The sequence below is a fragment of the Rutilus rutilus genome (assembly GCF_951802725.1).
Source record: "Rutilus rutilus genome assembly, chromosome: 18".
Lineage (NCBI taxonomy): Eukaryota > Metazoa > Chordata > Actinopteri > Cypriniformes > Leuciscidae > Rutilus > Rutilus rutilus.
In genome coordinates this window covers 34,132,331-34,160,309 of record NC_140231.1, presented here as the reverse complement: position 1 = coordinate 34,160,309, position 27,979 = coordinate 34,132,331, and the positions used below count along the sequence as shown (strand labels likewise).

At 34.9% G+C, this 27,979-nt stretch overlaps 3 protein-coding genes across 7 annotated transcripts in view; 2 read left to right on the top strand and 1 right to left on the bottom strand.

Annotated features, from left to right (window-relative positions):
• The first annotated feature begins 983 nt into the window (after window positions 1–983).
• Window positions 984–4,750, top strand: LOC311277078 (liver-expressed antimicrobial peptide 2). Of its 2 annotated transcripts, none has more exons than XM_084387226.1 (3): window positions 984–1,116; window positions 2,819–2,961; window positions 4,179–4,750. In XM_084387226.1, the coding sequence occupies exons 1-3, from the start codon at window positions 1,057–1,059 to the stop codon at window positions 4,216–4,218; spliced, it is 243 nt and encodes an 80-aa protein (XP_084243352.1). In that variant the 5' UTR covers window positions 984–1,056; the 3' UTR covers window positions 4,219–4,750. The 2 variants fall into 2 exon arrangements, with proteins under 2 accessions (XP_084243352.1, XP_084243351.1); XM_084387225.1 differs by having other exon boundaries at window positions 989–1,116; window positions 2,816–2,961.
• scarb2c (scavenger receptor class B, member 2c) lies at window positions 4,738–23,523 on the bottom strand. The gene is made up of 12 exons (XM_084387224.1): window positions 23,282–23,523; window positions 22,031–22,188; window positions 21,207–21,351; window positions 20,818–21,006; window positions 18,409–18,500; window positions 18,181–18,300; window positions 16,930–17,108; window positions 16,724–16,842; window positions 13,507–13,580; window positions 9,873–9,924; window positions 8,410–8,562; window positions 4,738–6,248 (listed from the first exon to the last, which is right to left on the bottom strand). Exons 1-12 carry the CDS (start codon window positions 23,402–23,404, stop codon window positions 6,210–6,212), a joined length of 1,443 nt encoding a protein of 480 aa, XP_084243350.1. The 5' UTR covers window positions 23,405–23,523; the 3' UTR covers window positions 4,738–6,209.
• Window positions 23,524–24,203: 680 nt separating this feature from the next.
• Window positions 24,204–27,979, top strand: part of cUnh18orf54 (chromosome Un C18orf54 homolog) — a 143,575-nt gene continuing 139,799 nt past the window's right edge. For all 4 annotated transcript variants that reach the window (XR_014625156.1, XM_084387190.1, XM_084387192.1 and 1 more), the window contains exons 1-3: window positions 24,204–24,368; window positions 25,007–25,272; window positions 25,985–26,614. Coding sequence is in view for 3 of the 4 variants with exons in the window: in XM_084387190.1 (XP_084243316.1) it covers window positions 25,029–25,272; window positions 25,985–26,614 (874 nt within the window). In the remaining variant the exon portion in view is untranslated. The remainder of the gene's footprint in view (window positions 24,369–25,006; window positions 25,273–25,984; window positions 26,615–27,979) is intronic.

The window sequence follows — 27,979 nt, the reverse complement described above, 5'->3', positions numbered from 1 at the left end:
TGAGCTGGAGAACACTGCCCTCTGCTGGACAGGTGAAGCAAACGCTCAAACATCAGCAACAAAAACACATTTTAATGCTAGTTGTGACTTATTATTGGCTCTTATGTCTTTCAATATGACTCAGTAATGGAGTAAAAGAAAGTGAAAATTACTTTTTTGGCATCATTTCCCCCTCCGTACTTTAAATTCTTCTAATATATGACTCTATTATGATAAGACATATATGATAAAAGTTTGGGCTAAATATGTTTCTAATGTGATCTTAAAAACATTTAATCATTTTGAAAGGCTTCTTAAATACTGAAAATGAATCGAATATAAACTTTACAATAAGGTCCCATCAGTTCATACCTTTAACAATGAGAAACACATTTGTTACAGTGTCTATTAATATTTGTTAATGCCAGTTAATAAAAATAAAACTGTTTTGTTATTTCATATCAGCTCAAGTCAATGAAATAATATTAAGAGATACAACTTTTGTATTAGTAAATGTTGAAATGAACATTTATCAAGATAAATAAATGCTTTAGAAATATTTTTCATTGTTAGTTCATAATTTCAACAAGAAGTGTTACCAAATAAACTGCCATATTAATTACTTTACAAAACTTTAATTTGAATATATAGGCTATAATTAGCATCCCAGGACAAAGAAGGTTTAATTTGTGTCGCATTTTGATCACAGCATCATTCCAGACTTACATTATATTAGTGTGTTCCTGTAAATGCGGATTGTTTATAGGGATTGGGAATCCTCTGGGAAGAGCTCAGCTTGGACATTGACCAGGTAAACACACGAATGAACACAAGAATATCAGGAAACTCAGACGAATATTTCATTAGTCTGATCTCAGGGCTCATGTTTTAATCTGCTCTTCCACCTCACTTACTGTAGTTTTGGTTTGATAAAAGGTCCCGTTACCCTTGTAGACGTGGAGTCGCCCTAATTCCTGTGATTAAAGCGTCCGCTGATCATTGATCTCTGATACTGTTATCAGCCGTTGATATAAACAGCGACCGGCTCAATCACGGTCTCACTGGAAGACCTTGAACATGATCACAGCAAACCAGCGTCTGCTCGTCCTTCTGCTGCTCTCTCTCTTGGCCTTGCAGGTACAGCGCTTCACTATCAACTGTGGGAATGTTTAAATCAGAAATTATTAAGGCATCATCTAAAATCTGCACATTTTTTTGGGCACAGAATGTAAAGCTACGGAGCCCCTAAAGGGACATGATGGTATAATGGTTAATAATTGGTGAAAAAAAAAAAATGGAATGGGAGGAAAAAACATATTCAATGCATTAGTGAGAGAACGCAAAAACACATAATTTTTCCTCCCATCTCATATTTTTTTTATCACCGTGTCCCTTTAGGGATTCCGTACTTATGGTAATTTACTTTTATCATGTTATTTTATAGCCATAATTTGTGACAAGCTTCACTATCAACTGTGGGAATGTTTAAATCATAAATTATTAAGGCATCATCTAAAATTTGCACATTTTTTGGGCACAGAATGTAAAGCTACGGAGCCCCTAAAGGGACATGATGGTGGGAAGAATATGGAATTATTGGAGGGAAAAAAATATTTTCAAATATCATTGAAATGGCAGTATCATTTTTCCTCCCATTTCATTTTTTTTATATATTTTTTTTTATCACCTTGTCCCTTTAGGGATACTTACAGTAATTTACCTTTATCATGTTATTTTATAGCCATAATTTGTGACAAGCTTCAATTAAGCGCTGAAAACAAACTTTACCAAACGTGATCAAGACAATGACAAGAACTGCAACAAGAGTTAAAGTTATTGCTCAACATTTTTTTTTTTTTTTTTACAGTTTGTTGACGTCAACTTGAAGTTCCTTTTCATAGTTTCATCGTGTGGAATGCTTATTTTCTAAAATTGTATTAGTGTAATTAAAATTGTCTTTTTTTATCCAATTAAATCAAACAAATAACTAAAATATGAATTAGATACCAACTACTCAACTAGTCAATAGTTAGCTGTAGCTAGTACTATGGATAGACTGATAATCATTTCGACCGTTATATTTTTTACTCTCATTCATTTGTTTCTCTGTAGTTGGTTTTGAGTTTGCAACATTTGACCTACTGATAAATGCATAAATTAAAATGTTTTACTGCTGATTATAAAGGTTATTTATGGGCATCGATGGTTCCATTAAGAACCTTTAACAACCTTTTCAATCCACAAATGGATCTTTATAGAGGAACAGTTATTCAAATGTTATTCCGTCGAGATGTCAGATGCAAATGTGACCGGATCATCTCGTTATCTGCACGTGAATGTTTCCTCCAGCTGGAAAAACACGGATCTGTTCTCATCGGTTTCCTGTGATTGTGCATGAGAACTAAAAGGCTTGGTTTGTTCTGTACAGTAAAACACACGCCGATGAGGACCTGAAGGCTTCGGTCAATCATTGTCAGCAGCAGTTGCACAATGTTTGGAACGACCTTGTCGACTTTCTAAATTTAGGCCTATAGTTGCTCAAAAGTCTAAATTTGTCAATTCGGGACATTTATCATCCTTCAAAGCGGCGTGATATTGTGATGTTTAATAAATAACCTTTATCTCTGGATGTCAGTGAACTGAAAGTGCCATGAGGAAAAGGAAGTTGTACTCATATTTTCTTCCCTATAGCGCCGTGTATCCGAGTGAAACGCTTCTCAAACAAGAACAAATGTAGGGGGCGGGGCTTTGATTTTGTCTGTGTGGACTTGATTGGATGGTTGTGGTTTGCTATTGGCTGACCTCATGTGATTGACAGGTTGCCTCTCTCTGTCAGCAGGTCCAGTCGGCACCCGTAGATTCTGACTGGGCAACTGGACTGATCCATCGGGCCAAACGCTCGTTACTATGGCGATGGAACACTCTGAAACCCGTGGGTTCTGGATGCAGAGATCATTATGAGTGTGGAACAAACTACTGCAGGTGAAGCATTAAAAGGGCCCAAAAATGCATTAAAAGTTTGACTATATGCACGTTTCTATTGTTCTTAAAATTGTTGTTGTTTATTGTTCATTTAATTCCTTTAAAAGGCTTATTAAATGCTTGAAATTAGTCATATAAATGGTAACACTACAATAAGGTCCCATTAGTTAATGCATTAGCCTAACTATCTGTATTTATTCGTCTTTGTTAATGTCACAGATACATAAAATAATATGAGCAACTTGATTTTAATAATGTATTAGAAAATTAATATTAACTAAGATTAATAAATGCTTTTTCATGCAGTTAACTAATATTAACAAACAGAAAATGATTGTAAAGTGTTACCAAAAAATCAATACTAATATGCAATGACGCTTTGCATTAAGGATCGATTTGTTAACATTAGTTGACTACATTAGTAAACATGAACGAACAATAGCCTGAACAAAACTTCTGCAGCATTTAGATCATTAATCTTAATGTTCATTTCAACATTTACTAACATTTCTAAAACTCATAATATTAGGTAATGCACTGTGAAATACTATGAACAACAAATATTAATAACTAATATTATGAATTAATGCTGTATAACTAGACTTATATTGCTCATTGTTAGTTCATGTAAGCTAATGCATCATCAAATAAGAACTTATCATAAAGTGTTGCCGAATATGCTGTAATTTAAAGTATTTCTAGGTTTGGCAGACATGATTTTTGTAAACGGTTAAAGTAATTGCTCAATGAAAAATTGACAGTTTGTTGACATGAGGACGTCAACATAAAGAGATAAATGATTTGAAATTCAAATAATGTCGATTGTGACTAGATAAGCGCGCATTTTTTAGAAATTCACCTCGTCATGCGTGTACGGCGCCTCACGAGGAATTGGCGGCGCTCTGAGAAACGCGAATTAATCGCGAAATAATGCTTTTTAGTTGTATCAACAGACAGCCCTAATCACAAAAACACACTTTCACACAGAAACCTCAACCTCAACCTTTTAAAAGACAGATAAGACTAAGAGTTTATCAGAGAAAACTTTAACCACTACGTGAATCAGCAACTCCGGAGCAATTGGCATTATGCTACACTTCAGCATTAGTGGGAATTTTTCACACGCATTTCATATTTGTTTTTTTATGATTGTCATCATATTTTTGTGTGAGTGTTTAAGTTTAACTTTAACTTACCAACCCTTTCCTCTCTTCCAGGAAACACACTTGCTCCTTTAATAAAGCTCAACTGGCGTGAGTGACGTGATGATTCTGGCGCCAAATTCAAATTATGGAAAACAAAATGGCGAAAATTGCTCATCCCTCGATTTCACAAACATCAGGACCTCCAACATCTAAAGACTGTCAGATCTACATGAACTGTATTCAGGTGAATCTCTCCAAGAAATATACATGTCATATTAAACTCCAGAATCAAAAAATGATACAAAAAAAAAATTCTCATTTCTTTATTTTGATTTTGGAGTGAAATATGACAGTATTCTTGACAGATTCAATTCTTCAGAAACATGCCAAGAACTCCAGTTTCATCATCAGCCACCATTAACAGTGTTGTGCATATCTTGATACCGTGTAAAATATTAACTTTGCATGCTTAGTTTCTGATTCAGATTCAATGAGGCCCATGTTTCGATCTGATAAAATACAATCATATATAGCAAAATAATCTGTAGCAAATGTATTTTATTTTCAGCTGCATCTTCCAGAAGAATTAGGATTTTATTTATTTTGTAAATATCAGACACATAAAGTGAGATAGTGTGACATGCTTTTTTATTTTGTTAAAATGTTTTATTGTTTGTCTCATTATCTTGTTACATTGATAGTGCAATACATTTTTTAAAGAAAAACAAACTAAAATGCTCACATGATGAAATAAATTGATAAAACAATTATTTAAAAAACTGAATCATTAACATTCCTGTTATAAACATAAAACAGCTGTTGTTGTCATCATCACTGGGTCTTAATTCATAAGCACATTTGACATGATTATTTCACAATTATAATTATGAGCTTTAATTAATATTTCCATTAAGTAAACGACGGTCGCTTACGTCACCTGAAAATTAATCTGACGGATCTGGGGGCTCGTCCGGGATAGATGCTAGTAGACTGAAGGTAGTTTCAGGTAAAGTAAAACTGAAATCAGACCACAGTTTCAGATCATGTTGTTATATTGTTACATTCAGCAAAACTAAACAACTAGTAAACCCTCGTCCCTTTTCAAACCTAAAAAACACTCCAGCCACCAAACACCTGAACATTATGCATTACAAGAATAAAAGATGAAGTGAACCTAGCGGACATGAGGCTTAATAAACATCAGATTAAAACTGATCAGTGCATGTAAATGAACTAAATGAATATTGAGACGGTTACTGAGTTAAAACTGAACCGTCTCGAAGCTGTAGTAATACTGTGCTGTTGAAACTATGAAACACTGAAAACAAGTTGCGTATAGAGTGCAAATCAGTGATCAAGGTCATCAATTCTTTCAGTGGCAAGTCAGAAACATTCAGCCTGTTAACTGTCCTGGTTTACTGTATATTCATGTTATTAATCGACTCTAAAAACATTCTGCACTATCAAAATCTTGGTTTGCAGCAAAGAAAATCACTTAATATGGCAGACGTGAAAACAGACTTAGTGCAAATACATCACTGCACCAAATCAAAGATAGTGACAATTTGGTCAGCAACAGAATTTTAAAACACACAATGATCCTGAACGTTAGTGGCTGTAAACACACAGACTATAACTTACATTAGTACTGATATCGGCACCACTGTCAGTTTATTTGGCAGATGAGCTCATGTGAAAGAATTGCATAAGCGTATTAATAATATAGTTGTTGTCTGTGGTGATGTGTACGATATCTCATATCAGTACCTGTGATGTGTAATGTGTTGCATCACTGCCCACTCCATTAGTGTTTTCTGATTTATTTTCATAACATAAAACTCATAAACTGGCTAATTTGGAGGCACCTGCACTTTTTGGCTCTATGAATGATCCTCAATCATCTAAAATGAAATGGCATTAAAACCACGACCCGGGCGATGGATCCGACAGCCAGGCTGACCCGACACGCACTTCGCACTTTGAGCCGTCAGTCTCTGCTCCTTCAACCTTTGACCCTCGCCGTGTGAAAACCAAATCCTCCTCGAAGTCTAAGCAAATGTTAGTTCATCCTGATATCGTCCGGTTTATGGCCACGTCTGGGAGTTATGATGAAAGCAGGGGCTGGCGCTCGGCCACAGTGCTCTAGAAGATCACATCAAACACAAAGATTTTAATAAACAGCAACGAATGGATCTGATTAAAATGACCCAATATCTGTCTGTATTAGAATATCACTGTGATGACGGGTTCAGACCAGTGGTGTAGTCTACGTGATACGCAGGTATACGCCGTATACCCACTAGAAAAGGCCAAGGATTTGCGTATACCCACTTAAAAAAGCGTGAGGATACGTATCAACTTCGTTTTGTGTCAGAACTTTCACACTTTCATTCATAAATTCACCCCGTCTGTGTTTGCGAAGCGACGGATCGAATCGCGGAATCCAGTCACAAATGGAACTTGCTATATAAAGCAGAACGTCACGGAATTAGGCTATTTTTGAATGAATAAATCAAAAGTAGCTGCTGTACAATGAATCAAATCTCGATATGGACTAGTGTCTATGAATATTAAAGCTAAAAGAGACTGCAATTGTTCTACGCGTCTCTGGGAATGAGCGCTCAGTGTGTGCTCCTCCACTACACACACACACACACACACACACACACACAGAAGCACGCGTGACTCACGCTTGTGGGGTTTTCAGCGTTTCACTGAGACATGATGTAAGCTACACATGTGCATTTCATCGCAGAGCTGCTATGAGAGTCACTTGATGAGAATTTCACCATTTCATTTGATAAAACTATCGTCATTCATTCGTTTCATATACACACAGAAACTGTTATGTCTTTACGACAACCTGTCAAAATAAAAGTTCTGTATAACTTGAAGAAATTATAACAGAAATATAGTACTATTGCACGGAGTATACTTTAGGCCTAATAATAATAATAATAATAATAATAGTTTATTAAAACACAGAAACTCAAATGTCTACAACCCACCAAAATAAAGTTCGGTGGGGGGGGGGGGGGGGGGGGGGGGGGGGGGGGGTTATATTAGAGTATACTCACTACAAAAAACTAGACTACACCACTGGTTCAGACTACACTCCAGTCACTATCAGTCAGTGACGGTCATAACAGACACAAACATTGTGTAGCCTCAACCTGGCATTGACTTACGCCAATTCTAACATCAAACTCTATTATAATGAAATGTGACTGGAGTTTCCCTAAGTTTCAAATGAAATGTGCAATATCTATGAAGCATTAATGCTGTTTATGTAAGCACTCCGAACTACTCACTTGTCCACTTTTCTTTTTACTGCATCCGTTTATGAAATTTGACCCGTGTTATATTATATTGCATATTAATCGCATCTAACATAAAAGTTTGTTTATATAATGTGTGTATATATATATATATATATATATATGTATATATACACTATATTATTACTACATCATATATATATATATATATACGTGTGTGTGCGTGTCTGTAATATACATGAATATACACACATATATTATATAAACAAACTTTTATGTTAGATGCGATTAATCAATTTGACAGCCCATATTATATTATATTATATTATATTATGTTAATTATATTTTATTATATTATATTATACTATATTATATATTATATTATATCATATTAGATTTTAGTGCTGTCAAATCAATTATTCGCGATTAATCACACCTAACATAAAAGTTTGTTTATATAATATGTGTGTGTGTGTGTGTGTATATATATATATATATATATATATATATATATATATATACGTGTGTGTCTGTCTGTGTGTTTGTATATATATATATATATATATAAATATACACACATATATTATATAAACACAAACTTTTATGTTAGATGCAATTAATCGATTTGACAGCCCATATATTATTGTATTATATTATACTAACTAAGTGTATATAATATAATATAATATAATATAATATAATATAATATAATATAATATAATATAATATAAAATAAAATAAATGTTAATGTTTTACATTTTAGATTAAAATTTTTGTTACATTTTTAAGTTATCTTTTAGGTACTTATCTCAGTTTTATTTCAGTTACACTAAAAATAATTTGGTGTAGAAACTCAAAGATTGCTAATAAATAAATAAAAAACACGTACAGGTAACACGTTGAAATAAACGTGAAATTCTGATTTTGTATTTTCTTGTAAAACCTACTGCAATATTTATTTATTTTATTTCTTGTTTTATTGCAGCTTTATTTCAGTGATAGTGCACCACAGGAAGTGACATCACCTGTGGCAGCTGCTGCCGGCACATGAGCACGATGAAGATCACGCCCAGTAAGACGCCAACACTGATCACTATGAAGGGGATGTTGACGATCACGTTAGCCTCGGTAACCACCACTCTCAGCTTCTGGGCGGATTCCTCGTCAATAACCACGCTCTGGAAAACAGGAGGAAGCGTTTACTAGATCAGAGGACGCACACACTTTCATCCTGTGATGTGAACACACTGAAACTCAAAAATAACTTCAATGAGTTCAGATCTCCATCTGCAGAATTGAGTTTAGGCTGTCGTGATTCCTGATGTCTGATCATCTGAGATAACCACAATAATTATGTTGTTTAAATTTCCATCACATTTTGCCTTAAAGACATGGCATTATATGCACAATATCATGTTTCATGTTAAAGATCATAAAATAAATACACAAAGATTGTCATCAAAGGTCTTCCTTTATTTGAAATGAAGGCTGTTTGGGTTATTATATTATATTATATTATATTATATTATATTATATTATATTATTACTCAGTGAAATTTTTGCTTTTATTTTAGTTTTATTATAGTTTCATTAATATTTTATATTAGCTTTATTTATTTATTTATTTACTTTATTTTATTTTTTGTCATTTCTTTGTGTGTTTTTATTTAATATTGCTATTTAGATTTATAATATATAAATATATAATATACATTTTTATTTCCAGATAATAATTTTACTGATTATTTCAGTTTATTGACAAGGCAACATTTCTCATTTTTGTTTAGTTTAATTTTTCCATCTAATATTTATGTTTTATTTTATCTTATTTTATTCAAGCTTTATTTCTATTACAGAAATGTGTTTAATAGTTTTAGTTAACCATAATAACCCTATATTATATTATGACAGAAAACAGACAAATAAAACAGAATTAAATCATTAATCATAATTATTTGTATGACATTGATCATGATCGAGATTTCTCTCATTATCAGCACTTTTATTCAGAGCAACTGGCTTATATCTTTATTTCTACACATGAGTTAAAGTATGAGAAACTGATGCAACCACAACCCTCTCTGTCTCTTTACTCTTCCATGGCTTGTGTAAATATTTATTTTGCATCATGTTTGGACGGTTTGTCCATCACACCTTTCATAATTGTGCATCTCAACAAAGCAACAGTGATGAAAACCTCTCTAAGAGTCTCTCGTTCTCCTGGGAAGAGAAGCCGATTCCTCCAGCTTCAGTTCTGACACACACACACACACACACACACACACAAACACACACTAGCTCAAAGCACAGTTTAAACTGAGATAAGCTTCCAGGAAGATTTTCTTCTGAAGCTTGATAACCCGTCTGTTAAAATCATCCAGCCTCAGGATGAGACTCAGACTCTCATGTCTAAAACAGGTTTTAACATGTAAACAACCTCAACATCCTATAAAAGCCTGGTGGAGATATTGATTTAGTCAAACTTTACCTCATTAAGGTACATCACTGGAAACACCACCGTCCGGATATTCCCAGGTTGACTGCAAACCAAAAGAAGAAAATATGTCAAAAATATGTTTAGACCCACTAATATAGAGATTAATGCAATATTTGATGCATGACAGACACATATCAGGGTTATTATCGTTCACTAAAACTAGTAAAAACGTTTCTGTTACCTGAAAGAAAGATGAAATAAAATAAAATATACAAAAATATACTTCAACTAAACGAAAATTAGAAATGCTGCATTGGGAATAAACTGAAATAATCAGTAAAATTATCAACTGGAAATAAATAAAAACTAAAAGTGAAATAAAAATAAAATCGCTATTTGACAACTCGCTAACATTATTTAAAGGGTTAGTTCACCCAAAAATGAAGATTCTGTCAGTAATTACTCTCCCTAATAGCCTGGATGCCAGCCCGAACCCCGCCCACAACATTTTTTGGTCGGGAAGTTCGGTCTGGACTCGCTCCGTTGAGGAGTTATTATGCCCGAACAAAAATTGTTCGGACCAATCAAATTGTCAGGGCGGGCTTTATACGATGATGGACAGATGAGCAACAGTAACGTAATCACCCACGTCACCAAAGAGCGCTTGATTTGAATTAGTTTACAACAAAGACGACTGCTGCTGGAGAATTGAGATTTCACGAGTTCACATTTACAAATAAGTCAGATAGAATAAATGCGTATATAAGATTTCACACAAATAAGTCGATAGAATAAATGCGTATATAAGAGGTCACACAAATAAGTCGATAGAATAAATGCGTATATGACGTGCTGTCCGAGGGAGGGGGCTGTGGGCTCGGTAGCCATACTCCCCCGTATTCCTGGTTGTGAGAGAACAAGTCAAGAGTGAGGATTCGGGGTGGTGGAGGGATGCTGAAAAACTGTCAAGGAGTGTTAGGTAAGTTGACAGAGTGAATATGCTTCCTCATGCTGATAGATAGGGTAATGTTAGACATGGTATTGTTTGATGACAAGTTGATATTGGATTGATTATTTGTACGTGCTCCTCCCGAACTTTGTTTATGAAACATCATGTGTAGATTCCGCCATCGCGTCTGTTATAGAAGATATCCACAGCGCATTCATTTTAAAAGAGGAACAGAGAGCCGCGACATTTTGTTGGTTGAAAATATGAATGAAGAACATGCGTCATTTACTCCGTTGCTCTGATTGGTTGTAGGTCTATCCAATTGAGTGCAGAGGTTTTTTTTTTCCTGGTTCGGTTGAGACACACCCCATAATCAAATCTCTATGGAGCAGTATCAGACTCACATTCTGACTAGAATCTGAGTATGACGACGTCAGGCTATCTCCCTCATGTTGTTCCAACCCCGTAAGACCTTCGTTCATCTTCGCAACACAAATTAAGATATTTTTTTATGAAATCTGAGCCTTGTCTCACTTCTCCATAGGCTTCTGGGTGACTGAAACTTGCTGGCCCAGAAAAGTTATTAAAGAGATCGTTAGTATAGTCCAAGTGACTCCAGTGGCTCAATCTTAAGTATATCAAGCGGCGAGAATACTTTTTGTGCGCAAAAACAACAAAAATAACGACTTTATTCCACTATTCATTTCCTTCTCTCTGGGCCTCGAGTTGGTTCACGTAGTGTTTTTGCGCAGCGCGTCTGTGTTGCACGTCACCACGTAGGCTCACTATTGGCCGACGCTGGTCGTGTGTGTGATGTACAACACAGACGCGCTGCGCAAAAACACTACGGGAACCAACTCGAGGCCCAGAGAGAAGGAAATGAATAGTGGAATAAAGTCGTTATTTTTGTTGTTTTTGCGCACAAAAAGTATTCTCGCCGCTTGATAAACTTAAGATTGAGCCACTGGAGTCACTTGGACTATACTAACGATCTCTTTAATAACTTTTCTGGGCCAGCAAGTTTCAGTCACCCAGAAGCCTATGGAGGAGTGAGACAGCTCTCAGATTTCATCAAAAATATCTTCATTTGTGTTGCGAAGATGAACGAAGGTCTTACGGGGTTGGAGCAACATGAGGGAGAGTCATTACTGACAGAATCTTCATTTTTGGGTGAACTAACCCTTTAAAACTATAGGTTTTTGATTTTATGAAAAAGATTGTAAATGTAAAATTTAAATAAATTATTTTAAAATAAAATCCATCAAAATAAAACATTAAAATTAATTAAATCATAAATATGTAAAATTAAAATAAATAAATAATTTAAAAATAAAAACAATCAAAATAAAACACTTACTAAATTTAAATTAAATTATAAAAATTTATAAATTAAAACAAATAAATAATCTTAAAATTAAAAATATCAAAATAAAACACAAAAAAATGATTAAATCATAAAAATGCATAAAGTGAAAAAATGCATATTTTTAAATAAAATCCATCAAAATAAATTAACCCTCAAACCTAAAAAACAAAAAAGTAATAAAAAGACAAAAACACATAATGAAATGACCAAAAATGTAAATGAAAACTAAAAATATAAAAAATAAAACCTAATTCAAAAATATTAATAAAACTATAATAAAAACTAAAATAACACTAGCTATTTTTCCATCATGTTGCGATGCCAGTGGTCCACTGGTTACTCCAGTTTTCCAATCACATGAGTTACTTGTTGCTCATCAAGGGATTTATTCATTAAAAGTGTTTTGATCGTAGTTTACGTGCATGTCTTCTTATCAGATAAAAAATATATCCGTTTCAATTGAGCACACAAGTTTTTTATGCACGTTTTGAACGTTATGTGCATCTTAGCGTTTTCATCCAGCATTTTTTTTATGCAATGTCCCAAAATGTGCATAAGAGTAGGTGTCTGGAAACACGGCTCCTCTCAGATGAGCTTTATCAGATCGGCGGGACTGAAGGAAGTCAGTTCACGACGTCCATGTGTCATGCTGATGATAATAGATGTGCAGAGATGTTTTCCGTTCACACACTCATGAGGATGATTTATCTGCGCTGGGAGGCTTGGCTCTCAGATAGTGTATCGCATTTCAAAACCAAGCCAACAAGCTGTCGGCTCATTTGGCAGCGTTGTGTCTTCGGTCACGTCATCGGACCCCCGAACAGACTCTGAAAGCGACCCGTAACACCATGTGTGTCCTAAAATAACTCCGATCCGCTTTATCACGCAGCTGTCAATCATTACAGCCGGAGTGACCTACTTCAGGTCAGGGTTCATGAGAGGCTTATGTAATGGATTCGTTTTACTTGAGCTCATGTAACCCTACAAACATGCCTTCCTCAATCAGAAGTAGTTCTGGAGCTAAAAACAATAACAAAGTTTTACATTTATGACATCAAACTTAGATCCTAATGTTGTGTTGAAGTCTCATACAATAGTTTTACATGCATCAGAGGTCAAAAACACTTTAACTTTCTAATAATGTCCATTGCACATCACCTCGTTTCTCAAAGTGTCTAAAACAGTTTGTTGGAAGATTCGGTCTCTCTAAACCCCGCCTCTCTCAGAGCCAGCTCTGCCCTGATTGGTCGGAAACCAAACGTGTGTAAAGCCACTGTGTTTCTGGATTTGTCTAGATTTTTTTAAGGGAAATGTGAGCAGCCTGAGCTAAACTCACTATCATGATGTTTTGTGATCAGACTCGTCCTCACCTGAAGCCTGGGATCTGATGCAGGTAGACGTTCACCTGAACACGCTTCGCACCTCGAAGCAAGAGTCCCGTGAGCTGAGAACACACACACACACACACACACACGAATCAACATCAGGTTCCCTCAAATACCACCTACAACTCCTTAACATTATTCAACACTACGTTTGTGAGTTTATGAAAAGCTAATTAGTTTGTAATAGACTGTAAATTAAAATTAAAATAAATAATTTTAAAATAATAAAAAACATCACAATAAAACACTTACTAAATATTAATTAAATCATAAAAATGTAAAATTAAAATGAATAGATCATTTTAAAATACAAACTATCAAAATAAAACACTAAATATAAATTAAATCATAAAATGTATAATTAAAACAAATGTTTTTAAATAAAAAAAAAATATATATATTTTAAACTAAAATACATTAAATACGCTAAAAATTAAATCATAAAAAAATGTATAAAACAAATAAATAATTTTCAAATAAAAACAAATATAAAACATTTACTAAAATTAATTAAATCATAAAAATTTTAAAATAAAATAGAGAATTTAAAATAAAAATGATCAAAATAAAACACTCACTGACAATGAATTAAATCAGTTAAATTAAGTTAAATTAAATTAGTTAAAACAAATAATTTTTAAATAAAAACCATCAAAATAAAACATACTAAAAATTAATTAAATCACAATCAAGATGTATTATTAAAACAAATAAACCATTTTAAAATAACCATCAAAATGAAAGACTTAGCCTACTAAAAAGTAATTAAATAAATCATTTTAAAATAAAAAACATACTTCTGACAAAGTGTACTTTAGCGTGTCATAATTCTGACATCAATACCATGGGGAAAAACTGCCATCTAGATATTTTTAATATTATTTCATAATCTGCTGTCACTTTATGACCTGACCCACGGATCCAATATACTGTTACACATGCGTTTTCTTTCTCAACTGTTTACTTTCACTTCAAATGTACATGAATACTCGCCAAGACTGGCATTTTGACATTATTTTGTGTGTATTTGACTGTTTAAGCGCAATAAGCAGCGAAAAAGATCTCAATTTAGTACTGAGAGGCGGCTTTATGTTGAGAAAAAACAATATTTTTTACACTAAATTGCACTTAGTTTATTATTTCAAATGCCTTTTTAAAAGTCTACAATTGAAAAATGTATATTTAGGAGATATATATCAAATTAAACCCGCCCAAGTGGCTAGTAGGAGTGACTGCGTTACACGACGCTGCTGAAACACACACGCATTTGGTGTTAATGTCAAGCCCTGTCTGCGACCCATTTAAAACATTTCACCCACACTGGATGCTGCCAACACGTGTGTGCCGTGTGCAAAAGGCATGATGGGTACTGATATGAGAAAACATTGCATAAAGCGACACACGCCTTCCCAGATATAAAACTGATTCTTGGCACGTGCGCATTAACAAAAACCTGAGCCTGACTTATATCCTTCAGTAAAGAGGAAATACAATAATAGTGAATATGGTAATCATTCATTACTACGGTACACATCTGATACTGTTACTGTACCATGGTACCGCCAGTGTTTTATAGGGTAGAATCTGTTCCAAGTGAACCTACACAAACACCATAAAACACACCTACAGCAAACTTTATCCCGTTGATCCTGCAGCAAAAGCACTTTTTAACTTGATCTAGTGCTTGAATAAATGCGAAAATGTTTGCGGCTTTTTTGTACAGAAAAGGTTTGGAGAAACTCTTTGATGGCAAACTAAACAAACTCCCACCAGAAGAAAAACCCCACCGGTTTAATTACTAACTAGCTGTCGGGAAGTGGGACGCCTCTGGACTCACTGGGAAATCAGATAAACTCATCCCAACATGATCGGCTTTATCAGCCAGTGACTCAGACTGAAGAGTAATATGTGTTTGTTTGTTCTGTCAGTAAATAATGAAATCATAGATGTCATTCATTCATTCATTCAGTCTGGATCTGTAGCATTGCTATCAGCTGTGAGTTTTCTGATGAAAGAGAATCTGTCTCAGTGTGGAGTGACGGCGCCCTCTTATGTCAGTGCTGATATATGCAATATAAAGTGCAATATAAAAAGGCATCTTTGTGTTTTCATGTAAAGAACTTGTCACCTTGATTTTGCCAAGTAAGACATATTTTATTGATCCTGGAATAACATTCCTGTCCCAAAATGTAGTCCTTACCCTATCCCTAAACCCAACCCTACCCATAACTTTTCCCTAAAATCAGAGGGAAATGATAGGTGAATAACACTGATGTTGAAGCACCTTGGTGAAATCACATTCACCGTAAAGAAATATTGCGTGAGAAGAATATGAAATATGATATTGTAAAGACAACTAATTAAATTAATTATATTCTAATTAATTAAATCATTGACTTTTATACTGTCACTGATTTATACCACCAATCTATCCATCCATCATCCATCCATTCATCTCTCAGTCATCTATCCATCCATCCATTCACCAACCCATCCATCCATCCATCCACCCACCCACCCATCCATCCATCCATTCACCAACCCATCATCCATCCATCCATTCACCAACCCATCATCCATCCACCCATCAATCATCCATCCACCCATCCATCTATCAATCATCCATCCATCATCCATCCATTCATCTCTCAGTCATCTATCCATCCATCCATTCACCAACCCATCCATCCATCCATCCACCCACCCACCCATCCATTCACCAACCCATCATCCATCCATCCATTCACCAACCCATCATCCATCCACCCATCCATCTATCAATCATCCATCCATCCACCCACCCATCCATCCATCCATCCATCATCCATCCATTCATCTCTCAGTCATCTATCCATCCATCCATTCACCAACCCATCATCCATCCATCCATTCACCAACCCATCATCCATCCATCCATTCACCAATCCATCATCCATCCATCCATCAATCATCCATCATCCATCCATCCATCAATCATCCATCCACCCATCCATCCATCAATCATCCATCCATCCACCCACCCATCCATCCATCATCCATCCATCATCCATCCATTCATCTCTCAGTCATCTATCCATCCATCCATTCACCAACCCATCATCCATCCATCCATCAATCATCCATCCACCCATCCATCTATCAATCATCCATCCACCCACCCATCCATCCATCATCCATCCACCCATCAATCACACACACGTACCGGGTTGATGTCAATGAGCGTCTCGTGCTCCTCCTTCTTGGGATTCATCCCGAAAACATCCTGGACAAACTTGTCATCAGCCTGGTAGAAATGAGGGGAGGACATGATGATGGGCGCACCTGAGAGGACACACACGCACACACACAGACGTTAGCAGGCCGTCCAGCGTTCGCTCTGTCACGAACAACAGTCAAACTCACACGGACCTTGTTTGCACACGCTGGCGTTGAGGAGGCCGGAGCCGAGACAGTTTCCCTCCGGCACACAGAAGCCTGCGTTATCTGGGTTAACCGTAACATTAGCGAAAACCTCGCTGGGAGGAACGAAACGGAAACCGGGAACCCCGTGTACACTCACGTCGGACTCGTACAGAGCGTACAGAGACCTGTCAACACAAAACACACACTCAAACATGCAGTTAATTAGCACTACAACTGCTTTACAGTTCATCTGAGTCAAACAAGCTATGACCTACTTTCAGATTTTTATCGGCTTTGTTTGTCACTATAATTTCCCTATAAACTTCAACATGGATTCTTTCACTGTGATGTAACACGTTTTTATATTTGCAGATCACTTCAGAACTGCTGAATAGTGTTTCATGTGATCAGCTGACTCTGATTCAGGCCACATCTGACCTATACACACGTGACCCGATGAAAACACACTTAAACCTTTTCTGATGTTTCAGATTAACCTGTGTAACGAGTCACATGTTCAGACCCAACGTGATCGATACTGAATCAATAAGAGCCTTTCTAAACTAAACTTTAAATCAGTAGCTCAGCAAACATTATTAATGACTTCTAGAAAACTTACAATCAAAAATTACAATAATTTAATATGTCTGTTTTTGAATATGATTAAATAGTTTTAATAAGTCAATAAATGCATTAATATTCATCATATTATATTAACCAAATATCAAATATTAATATTATACATACTAAAAACATTTATTATTAGTATTATTATTTATTATACTCCTAACTTTGGGATAATTTTTTGTTAAAGGTTTATGTAAGTCTCTTCTGCACATTTATTTGATCAAAAATACAGTAAAAATTTTGTAATATTATTATAATGTAAATCATCTGTTCTCTATGTGAATATATAGTAAAGTGTAATTTATTCCTGTGATCAAAGCTGAGTTTTCAGCATCATTACTGCAGTTTTCAGTGTCACATGATCCTTCACAAATCACTCTAATATGATGATTTGATGCTCAAGAAACATTTATGATTATTATCAGTGTTGAAAACAGTTCATATTTTTGTTTAAACTGTGATAACATTTTATTTTTCAGGATTCTTTGATGAATAGAAAGTTCAAAAGAACAGCATTTACATGTCTAAGAACACTATTGCTGTCACTTTTGATCAATTTAATGCGTCCTTGATGAATAAAAGTAATTAATAACTTTCAAATCAGTGTGTATGAATGGTCTGCGTCCTCACCTGCACAGATCAGAGGAGAATATATAGAGTTTCTCAGTTTTTGTGACGATCGGATGGAAAGAGGCTCCGTCGGTGCCGTTGATCATGTTGCACTCGTCTGAACTCCACCACTTTAACGCACTGACAAACAGAGCAAATAATCCATAATTCAATCTTCTCTGAGCACATGCTGATCGTGCAGCTCGTTTGAAATCCATTCATGAATCTTCAGTTTTCTGCTGATTTTACCTCTGTCCGTTCCACTCGTTTATACGAGCAAAGTCCTGATAATTCTGCCTCCCCGTGAAGAACACATAATCTCCGTCATCCGTGCCATTTTTCTGAAACACAATCAGTGACATGAGAATGAAAGACATGAAGAGAAACATGTACAGTTGCATTAATAATATTAGCTGTATCTACCTATATGGCAACTTTAATAGCTGATCCAGATGCCAATATTTAAGAGCAACATAATGCACAAAAAAGTTTGGGGTCAGTAAGATTTTCAAAAGTCTCTTCTGCTCACCAAGGTTGCATTTACTTGATCAAAATACAGTGTTTTTTATAGTTATATAATATGTTAAAGTGTAATTTATTCCTGTGATCAAAGCTGAATGTTCAGCATCATTACTCCAGTCTTCAGTGTCACATGATCCTTCACAAATCATTCTGATATGATGATTTGATGCTTATAAACATTTATGATGATTATCATAGCTATGTTTCCATCCATCTATTTTTATGTGCACTTCGGGAAACTCACGTGAATTTTGAACTTTGAATGGAAAAATAGCTAGTTATTTTAGTTTTTATTATAGTTTATTGTAGTCATGATGCATAGTTATTTTCATATTTTGAAGCTTTTATATTTATATTTTTGGTTTTCATTTTTGGTTAATTCATTATGTGCTTTTGTCATTTTATTACATTTTTGTTTTTTAGGTTTCAAGCATTTTTATGATTTCATAAATTTTTTGTGTTTTATTTTTGGTGCATTTTATTTTAACATTATTTATTTATTTTAATTTTACACTTTTATTAATTTTGTAAGTGTTTTATTTTTATGGTTTTTATTTTAAAATTATTTATTTGTTTTAATTATACACTTTTATGATTTAATCAATTTTTAGTGTGTTTTATTTGTATAGTTTTTATTTTAAAATGATTTATAGTATAATTATGCATTTTATGATTTAATTCATTTTTACTAAGTGTTTTATTTTGATGGTTTTTATTTTTAAATGATTTATCTATTTTAATTTTACACTTTTATGATTTTATTAATTTTGTAAGTGTTTTATTTTGAGGGTTTTTATTTTTAAATTATTTATTTGTTTTAATTATACATTTTTAGGATTTAATACATTTTAACCAGTGGACCAATGGCGTCGCAGCATCTCAGATGTTGGTTTGGTGTTTCTGAAAGTCAAAGTGTGTGATCAGAATGATTTGGTTTAATTCCCTCCAGAAGCGTCTCACACGAGTGTGTTCACACACACCAGCATCCGAACGCTAGAGAACATGACAGCGCTTATTGTGTTTCTGACGCTCTGAGACACACTCGTTTATGATGGAGGGAAAAACAGCCCGATTGAAGAAACTTACAGTTTATTACTGATATTTTACACCAATTTCCCAGGAAGTGACGATTTTGTTCTCTTGAACACAAGTGATGGAAACGCTGCTTTATTCACAAATGTTTTATGTGATATTCCAATTAAGTTTTGGGTAGAAACATGGATGGATGTTGTAACTGTGAAATATCCTTTTCAGTTCAAAAGAACAGCATTTGTTTGATTGAAATAGAATCTTTTGTAACACAATAAATGTCACTTTTGATCATTTTAATGTGTCCTTGCTGAACAAAAGACCTTTAGAACAGCAGTGTTAAACCTAAAATCAAACATATTTAAATGAAAGACAAGCATAAAACCATCCAAGGAGGGACAGTTACTAAACTGCTAAAATCCTCAATTGGCGATTTACAAATCATCAAAACACGTGATTTGAGGAACCATTCCGGTCCTTCAGGCACTGACTGAACTTTAGCATTAGTATTAGAGGTTTCAACAAGCACTAGTCACAACCCAGCGACAACCTTCCGGTCTCTCTCTCGAATCAACACTGAAGTGACTTAAACTGCAGTTCATGGACTGGCCACTAGAGAGAGTGGGCCACCGGCTGCAGAAGAGACTCAATCCCATAAACCTCCATGTTAAAATGACCAACTTCAAAGCAGAAAAATACATGTTTACAGCCTGGTGCAAAAAGTGGTTTTAGTCTATATAGATAATTTTGCTCTTCATGAAAACTGTGAGGGGGGTGAATATTTTTTTAACTCATCCGTTTAAACTATATTAAGCCTTGAAGTTCTGCATAATTAAGGGGCGTGGCCACTTGAGTGACAGGTGAATTGCCACTGATGTCACTACTAGCTGTTTGTCTGCTGTCTGTTAGCATCACGTTACCTCAGCTAATCCGCCTCTGCACATTTTCTGTTATCTGCGAGTGACGCACGGCCAAGATGGCGACGGCCGGCTCAGTCCACTTTGTGCTTCTAAAATGCTCTTCAGAAACACTACGGGTGACGTGACGCACTCTACTTGTCATATTTTGTTTACAGCCTGTGGTCACAACACTGCAAACACCACTAACCTTGTAGAAAAGTCCGAAGTGGTCTTCCAGCTCAGGCTTCAAGATTTTGAGTTCTTTGAGCAGCGGGTCTTCGTAACCCCACAGCAGGTCGCCGACCCTGAACGTCTCGAACACACCCACGCCTTTGGATATCATCATGTCAAAGATGACTCGTCTGAAAAGGCTGTCTTTGAATGTCTCCATCACGGTCTGAGGTCAAAAACACACACACACACACACACACACACACACACACACACACAGACAGAGAGAATTAGCTCATCTCGGACGTCATTTCTTTATGCAAAATATCATTTATTACTGTTATATTGACTTTGGGCTGAAATGTAAGATTCGCACGTCAAGCTCTAATTTGTGTGGTTTTATTATGTCAGAGTTCACAGTCTCACCACAGCGGGGATGTTGACAGTCCGGACGAGGTCGTCCTCGGAGCCGCGTGACATGTCAGGCTCGAACACGTACGTTTTTGGATTGACAGCTTCAACTCTGGTTCCGTTATCCATAAATTTCACATCCTCTTTCGGCCGATACTCCCTGAAAGAGGAAATTCAAGTTTTCAGATCTGGCTCTTATTGACTTATGAAAACAACAGTGTGTTGGAGCTGAGCTGCTTTTCAACAACAGATCATGTGATTCAGATAAGATCTGAAGCTGTTGACATGTGGGCGCTGGCCGTTTAATGTTTTTTAGGAACTGTTGATGTGTCACCAAACTTGTGTAAGAAAAAGCTGGAAACACAGCAACAAAAACAAAGAAGAAGAAGAAGAAATCATATGATAATGATTTGTGAAGGATCATGTGACACTGAAGACTGGAGTAATGATGCTGAACATTCAGCTTTGATCACAGGAATAAATTACACTTTACTATATTTGCACATATTTTACATTGGAATAATATTTCTTTTTATAATATTATTTTTAAATAATATTATTTTTGATCAAATAAATGCAGCTTTGGTGAGCAGAAAAGAGTTCTGTCAAAAACATCCATCAATTAATCAATCATCCATCAATCAATCATCCATCCATCCATCATCCATCAATCATCCATCAATCAATCAATCAATCAATCAATCAATCAATCAATCAATCAATCAATCAATCATCCATCCATCCATCCGCAGCTTTGGTGAGCAGAAGAGGCTTCAATAGCATTAATAAAATCATAATTAATCATAATCTTTTCACTGGCAGAGTGTGTTATGGCTCACCTGTACGTGTACGGGCCGATCTCTATGACCGAGGGTTTGTCTCCGTTCAGAACCTCCGCTGGATTGGTCAGGTTAAAGAAGTAGAACTGCATGTAAACCGGCGGCGGCGGGTTCTTCCACACCGAAAACGCTTCTGTTCCATTTTCCAGGATGATTTGCTGTAAGGGAAAGTGAATTGTGGGTAGAAATTTACTCAAAACCAAAGTTACTCATGGTTCCTCGAATCATTAAGGAAGAGAAACACATAAAGCTTCTTAATTCCAACAGACAACTTCATAATATCATATATTTATATATCATATACAACTCAAACTTTCAAAGTGCACATTTATAAAATGTTGTGTAAACTAATTTTTTTTAATTGATTGTTATTATGTTATTTCTCTCCTTCAGCAAATGGCATATGATATTAATTCAATACCATGATATTATGGAATGAAATTTCATAGTAATAATGCTAGAAAGGATATAATATTATAATGCGAGGAGAAAATCATACTACTACTACATAATAATATATATATTACATAATATTATTATGTTTGATTTATATAATATTATTTTACAATACACTATGATATTATAATATAATAAAATTATTATATATTATAACATATTTTTATAATATTATGTGAGGAAAATCATAATACTAATACTAATAATACTAACATAACTAAATATATTATATTATAATATATATTACATAATATAATGTTTTACTTATATTATTATACAATACATTAAGATTTAATAATATAATAAATTATTTTATTATATATTATACTTTAAGATATTTTCATAATATTATATGTGGAGAAAACCACAATCACAATTTTTCAATATTTCCACAATAATCATAGTACATATTATAAATATAATACATATTATATTACAATATTTATATAATATAATAATATTATAAATATACCATGATACATTTTTATAAAATATTATATATAGTATTATAATATATTGTCATAATATTATGTGAGGAGAAAATCATACTACTACTACTACTAATAATAATGTTTGATTTATATAATACAATAGAATAATAATAATGTTTAGTTTATATAATATGTAATATGCATATTACATACAATATCATATTGTTTGATTAATAGAAAACATATCTCTACTATATTTATTTTTTGTCAGTATCTATAAGAAACACAGCATGCACGTGATATAAACATATGAACAACACACAAACACAAACACATACACACATACATACTGAGTATCACTGACCTCCTTTATTCTGTTGTTTAAGAGCTTCTGAAAGACTTCCGACAAAACCATCGCGATCCCGGCGATTAACAGCAGAATACAGATCACTCCAGTGCTGTAAACACAGCAGGCCCGGAGCCGCATGATCAGCTCAGCTCGGTTCGGTTCGGTTCGGAGAGAAGGACAGAGAGACAGAGCTGAGAGTGTTTACATGTGTCAAGAACACACATTGAGCGGAAAACTGCAGTTTCTAACGAGACACGGCTCTGTGTTCCTGCAGGGGGCGCTCGCTGGCTCAATACACAGACTGTTTTTGTCTTATTGGAGATATATGTAATCTGTTAAGTATGATAATTGAAAAATATTACTTGAAAATGTTATTATTACGCTATTTAAATCGCTACAAAAATCCGTGTAATCTTTATGCTGTCTGATCTGACAGCGCTGAGAAATGTATCAGGTATCACGTGACCGCATTAAATCACACTTCAATAATATACGTTAACTGACTATATACAGTGGTGAATTAAAACAGTAAAACTATTTAGAACCAGTGAATTTAACCAACTAGCGGCAACTTCCGGGTCGCCCATTTCGAGAAACTTTTATTATAGTTGACATTACTTCCTCCTTATTTTATTTCTAGCGAGATATGAACTATGGATATTATGAAAGAACCGCCGCCCACTCGTGAGTCAGACATTTTTATAACGTATTACTCCCTGTGATTCGATTGACCTCCATATTAACCCGATTCATGCGGAGAACTGTGACATAAATCAACAACTTTTCCCATTATCGTCGCTATCCTATCAATCCTATAATTTGAGTGGAGCAGCTAACGAGGATAGAGCATCTCGAGGAAAGGTCATATGACCCAATACGCATGCGCAGCTCGCTCAGAACTCGTCTGAGTGGAGTAGCTAGCGCGCAAAGAACCGCCACAGGAAAGTCACGTGATCTAGTGCGCATGCGCAGTGCCGCTGGCGGCGGTTGTCCGAGTGATTTCAGTTTTCTGTTGCATGTTCAGACGTTTTCTTCTGATCAGTTTTTCTTCAGTTTATTCTTACTTTCGGTTTCTGTTCGTGATCTGCAGTGGATTCGTCTGGTGAGTTTCTGTTTCGGATGCAGGAAAATGAAAGTTTAAACGGATTCCAAACATTCTCAGTCGACTCTAAAATCAGATTGTCTTTATTTATCAAACTCAATGATCGTCAAACTAACTAACTAATTAATGTACTAATGAAGTATTAATATAGCAATAAACCACATGAGTTTTATTTCCAGCATAAACAACTTTTCTACTTACTATAGTACTATTCTGTTAGATGGAAATATGTCTGTATGTGTATGTATGTGTATGTATGTGTATGTGTGTGTGTGTGTGTGTGTGTGTGTATGTATAGGTATGTATTTGTATATACACACACACATATTTACAAACTTTTATGTTAGGTGTGATTTATTGATTTGACAGCACTAATTATGTTTATTTATATATATTTTTTTTATATTTATTTTAATAAACTTTTTAATGTAGTTAAATAAATGTATTTATTTAGACTGATCTTATTTTAACACATTTTTTTTATTTATTATTATTCACACTGTGTTTTCGTAGTTAAAAATGTCATGCAACTTGTATACATCATGCATTCATTGGCCAAAAGGTGCGAGAGCCCTGAATTATAAAATGCATAACTGAATGTTTGTTTTATAATACAGAAGTCTGATGTGTTTTCGCAGAGTGCTATGAGTGGAGTGTGTGATGATGGCGTCCCCTGAGTCGAGTGTCTCGTCACTGCTGGCCACATCCGGACGCCTGCGCAGCTCGATCCATCCAGAGCCCGTCGCCACCATCAGATACAAGGACAAACACTACACTTCTGCCTCACAGGCGCTCGACGCGTACATCTGTGACTTCCACAGGAGTCTGCGGGACTCTGGGACGTCAACCGGGACGCTGGAGCTGCCCAAACCACCAGCAAAACCTCATCCCAGGAACAGAGATGGTGAAGGAGAAGCATTTCATCACATCACAAGCTAATTCATATGTTAATGAATAATTTATATGCAACATAAGCTCAATCATCGCAGACAGATGTGACAAAATTGTATTTCATCACAGTGTTATTTTAGTATCATTAATGTACTATTTATTATTTATTAATACTAAATTATTTATTATTTATTAACATTTTGATGTAGTTTTTTATTTTTAAATTTTCCATTTGTATTGTAATTCTAGGTTTAAGTTTAGGTTTTAGTCATTTTGTTGTGTGTTTTTGTCTTTTGTATTTATTTTTTTGTTTATTTGGTTTTAATTATTATTATTTTTATAAATTTTTATTTAAATTTTAGTTGCAGTAATTTTAGTATTAAAAACCTACTTTACTATTTTGGTAGTTTGGAAAGTCAACATTTCTAATTCATTTAGTTTAAGTTTTATATATATATATATTATATATATACATTTTTATTTTTATATTTTCCGTTTTCATTGCAGTTTTTATTAATCTTTATTTATTAAATAAATGGTAAATTAAATTTTTGTAGTTTTTTAACTTTAACTTAAACTCATTTTATTTCAGTTAATTGCCAAGTCAGAATTTCTGATTTGTTAGATTTGATTATTTATTTATTTTTTATTAGCGAAAGTGTATTTTAATTGTTTTATTTCATGCGTAACGTCTTGTGTTTATTTGCTTTGATTGACATGTGCAGTACTGAAGACGAGTTTGACGGATGGAGAGCTGAACTTCCTGAACATTCCCGTCCGGAAGAGAGACTCGGACCGGCTCAGTGTGACGACCGACGACCTCTTGGCTCTCCCAAACGACGGCTCTCTCCCCGTGACCCGCACCTCCGCCCTCCTCTCCCGGTCAGGATCGAGCTTTCCGTCGGGATTGACCCGCACCTCCGCCCTCCTCTCCCGGTCAGAATCCAGCTTTCCGTCAGGAATGAGCTTCAGCTCCCGGTCTCAGAAACGCTCCTCACGCCGACCCGCTCCGCCAGCGAGTAGGGAATCTATTCCTGTGGACGATTTACTGATGGGCGGCTTGCGATCACATCGTCAGGCTCCTCCCCCTAATGTCCTGCTAGCCAATCGGACGCATCCACCGGACACGCCCAGATCCACGTGTCTCCCGCGCTGGATGACCAGCCAGAAATCTGAGATGGATTTTTCTGGGATGACCAGCGTTCCTGACCTGAAGTATCCGCTGTGGCTCAGACAGTGTGAGGAACCGTCAGACGGGCATCAGAGCGATCGACCTCTCGCTGTTCCTTCATGGGTCAGAGAACTGGAAGAGTCCAGTCGCGACACACAGGCCAGCACTAAAGGACACCCGTATGGTAACTCAAACCACAACTGAAATAAAACAATTTATTAAAAACAACTTATTGTATTTCAGGTAGTTGCCAAAGCAGCACCTGTCACTCATTTTCATTTAAAATAAGTACAACTAAAATAAAAGTGAATTAAAAAAACATAAACAATATAGACATATTAAAAAAGAAATTAAAATATTAAATATTAAAATAAACTTTAATAAATAATTAAAAAAATATAAAAAAAATAAAATTAGTCAGAATATTAATAAAAACTGTAATACTATCTCAGTGATACTAGAATATCACTACTGGGATATTTCATGTGCAAAACTCACCTTCATGCAGTGTTATTTTACTATCATTAATATATTAATCAGCTAATAATTAATTAAAACTATTAAAAACATTTCTGTTATTGAAATAAAGCTGAAATAAAACTAAATATTAGTACATTAGAAATTTTGCCTTGGCAATAAACTGAAATAAGTTGAAGTACTAAAATTATTAACCGGGAAAAAAATAGAATAGAAATAAAGTAAATCTAAATAGCAATATTAAACAGCATATAATGAAATTACTAAAAATTTAACTAAAGTAAAATGTAAAAAACTAGCTCAAAATATTAATAAAACTCAAATAACACTGATACTAATATGGTATTATTTATTAATATTTTTAATTAGTCTTTATATTTCCGTGATGTGTTTTTGTGGTTTTTATTAGCTATTTCTATTTTGTTTTTTCTTATTATATTTCAGTTTAATACGAGTAATTTTAGTACTTACTAAATTAAATGTTGCCTTGGTAACTAGATGAAACCTATGTTTTTCAATAATATTTGTTATGATTTTTAGTTTTAGTGAATGATAACATGTCATTCCAGATGAAACCGTGATTGGTCTGTTGTGTTTGTCTGTGTGTAGATGATCAGGTTGTGTCTCTGATGTTAAACGCTCCTCCTCTTGTGTTTGTCTGTGTGTAGATGATCAGATTGTGTGTCTGATGTTAAGCGCTCCTCCTCTTGTGTTTGTCTGTGTGTAGATGATCAGATTGTGTGTCTGATGTTAAGCGCTCCTCCTCTTGTGTTTGTCTGTGTGTAGATGATCAGGTTGTGTCTCTGATGTTAAACGCTCCTCCTCTTGTGTTTGTCTGTGTGTAGATGATCAGATTGTGTCTCTGATGTTAAGCGCTCCTCCTCTTGTGTTTGTCTGTGTGTAGATGATCAGATTGTGTGTCTGATGTTAAGCGCTCCTCCTCTTGTGTTTGTCTGTGTGTAGATGATCAGATTGTGTGTCTGATGTTAAGCGCTCCTCCTCTTGTGTTTGTCTGTGTGTAGATGATCAGATTGTGTGTCTGATGTTAAGCGCTCCTCCTCTTGTGTTTGTC

Coding starts and splice junctions, on each gene's coding strand:
- LOC311277078 (XM_084387225.1), top strand. CDS start 1,057: ATGATCACAGCAAACCAGCGTCTGCTCGTCCTTCTGCTGCTCTCTCTC. Junction 1,117..2,815: donor TCTCTCTCTTGGCCTTGCAG/GTACAGCGCTTC, acceptor TCTCTCTGTCAG/CAGGTCCAGTCGGCACCCGT. Junction 2,962..4,178: donor TGTGGAACAAACTACTGCAG/GTGAAGCATTAA, acceptor CCTCTCTTCCAG/GAAACACACTTGCTCCTTTA.
- scarb2c (XM_084387224.1), bottom strand. CDS start 23,404: ATGCGGCTCCGGGCCTGCTGTGTTTACAGCACTGGAGTGATCTGTATT. Junction 21,007..21,206: donor CTGTCAACATCCCCGCTGTG/GTGAGACTGTGA, acceptor TTTTGACCTCAG/ACCGTGATGGAGACATTCAA. Junction 13,581..16,723: donor CGCTCATTGACATCAACCCG/GTACGTGTGTGT, acceptor GTGTGTTCTCAG/CTCACGGGACTCTTGCTTCG.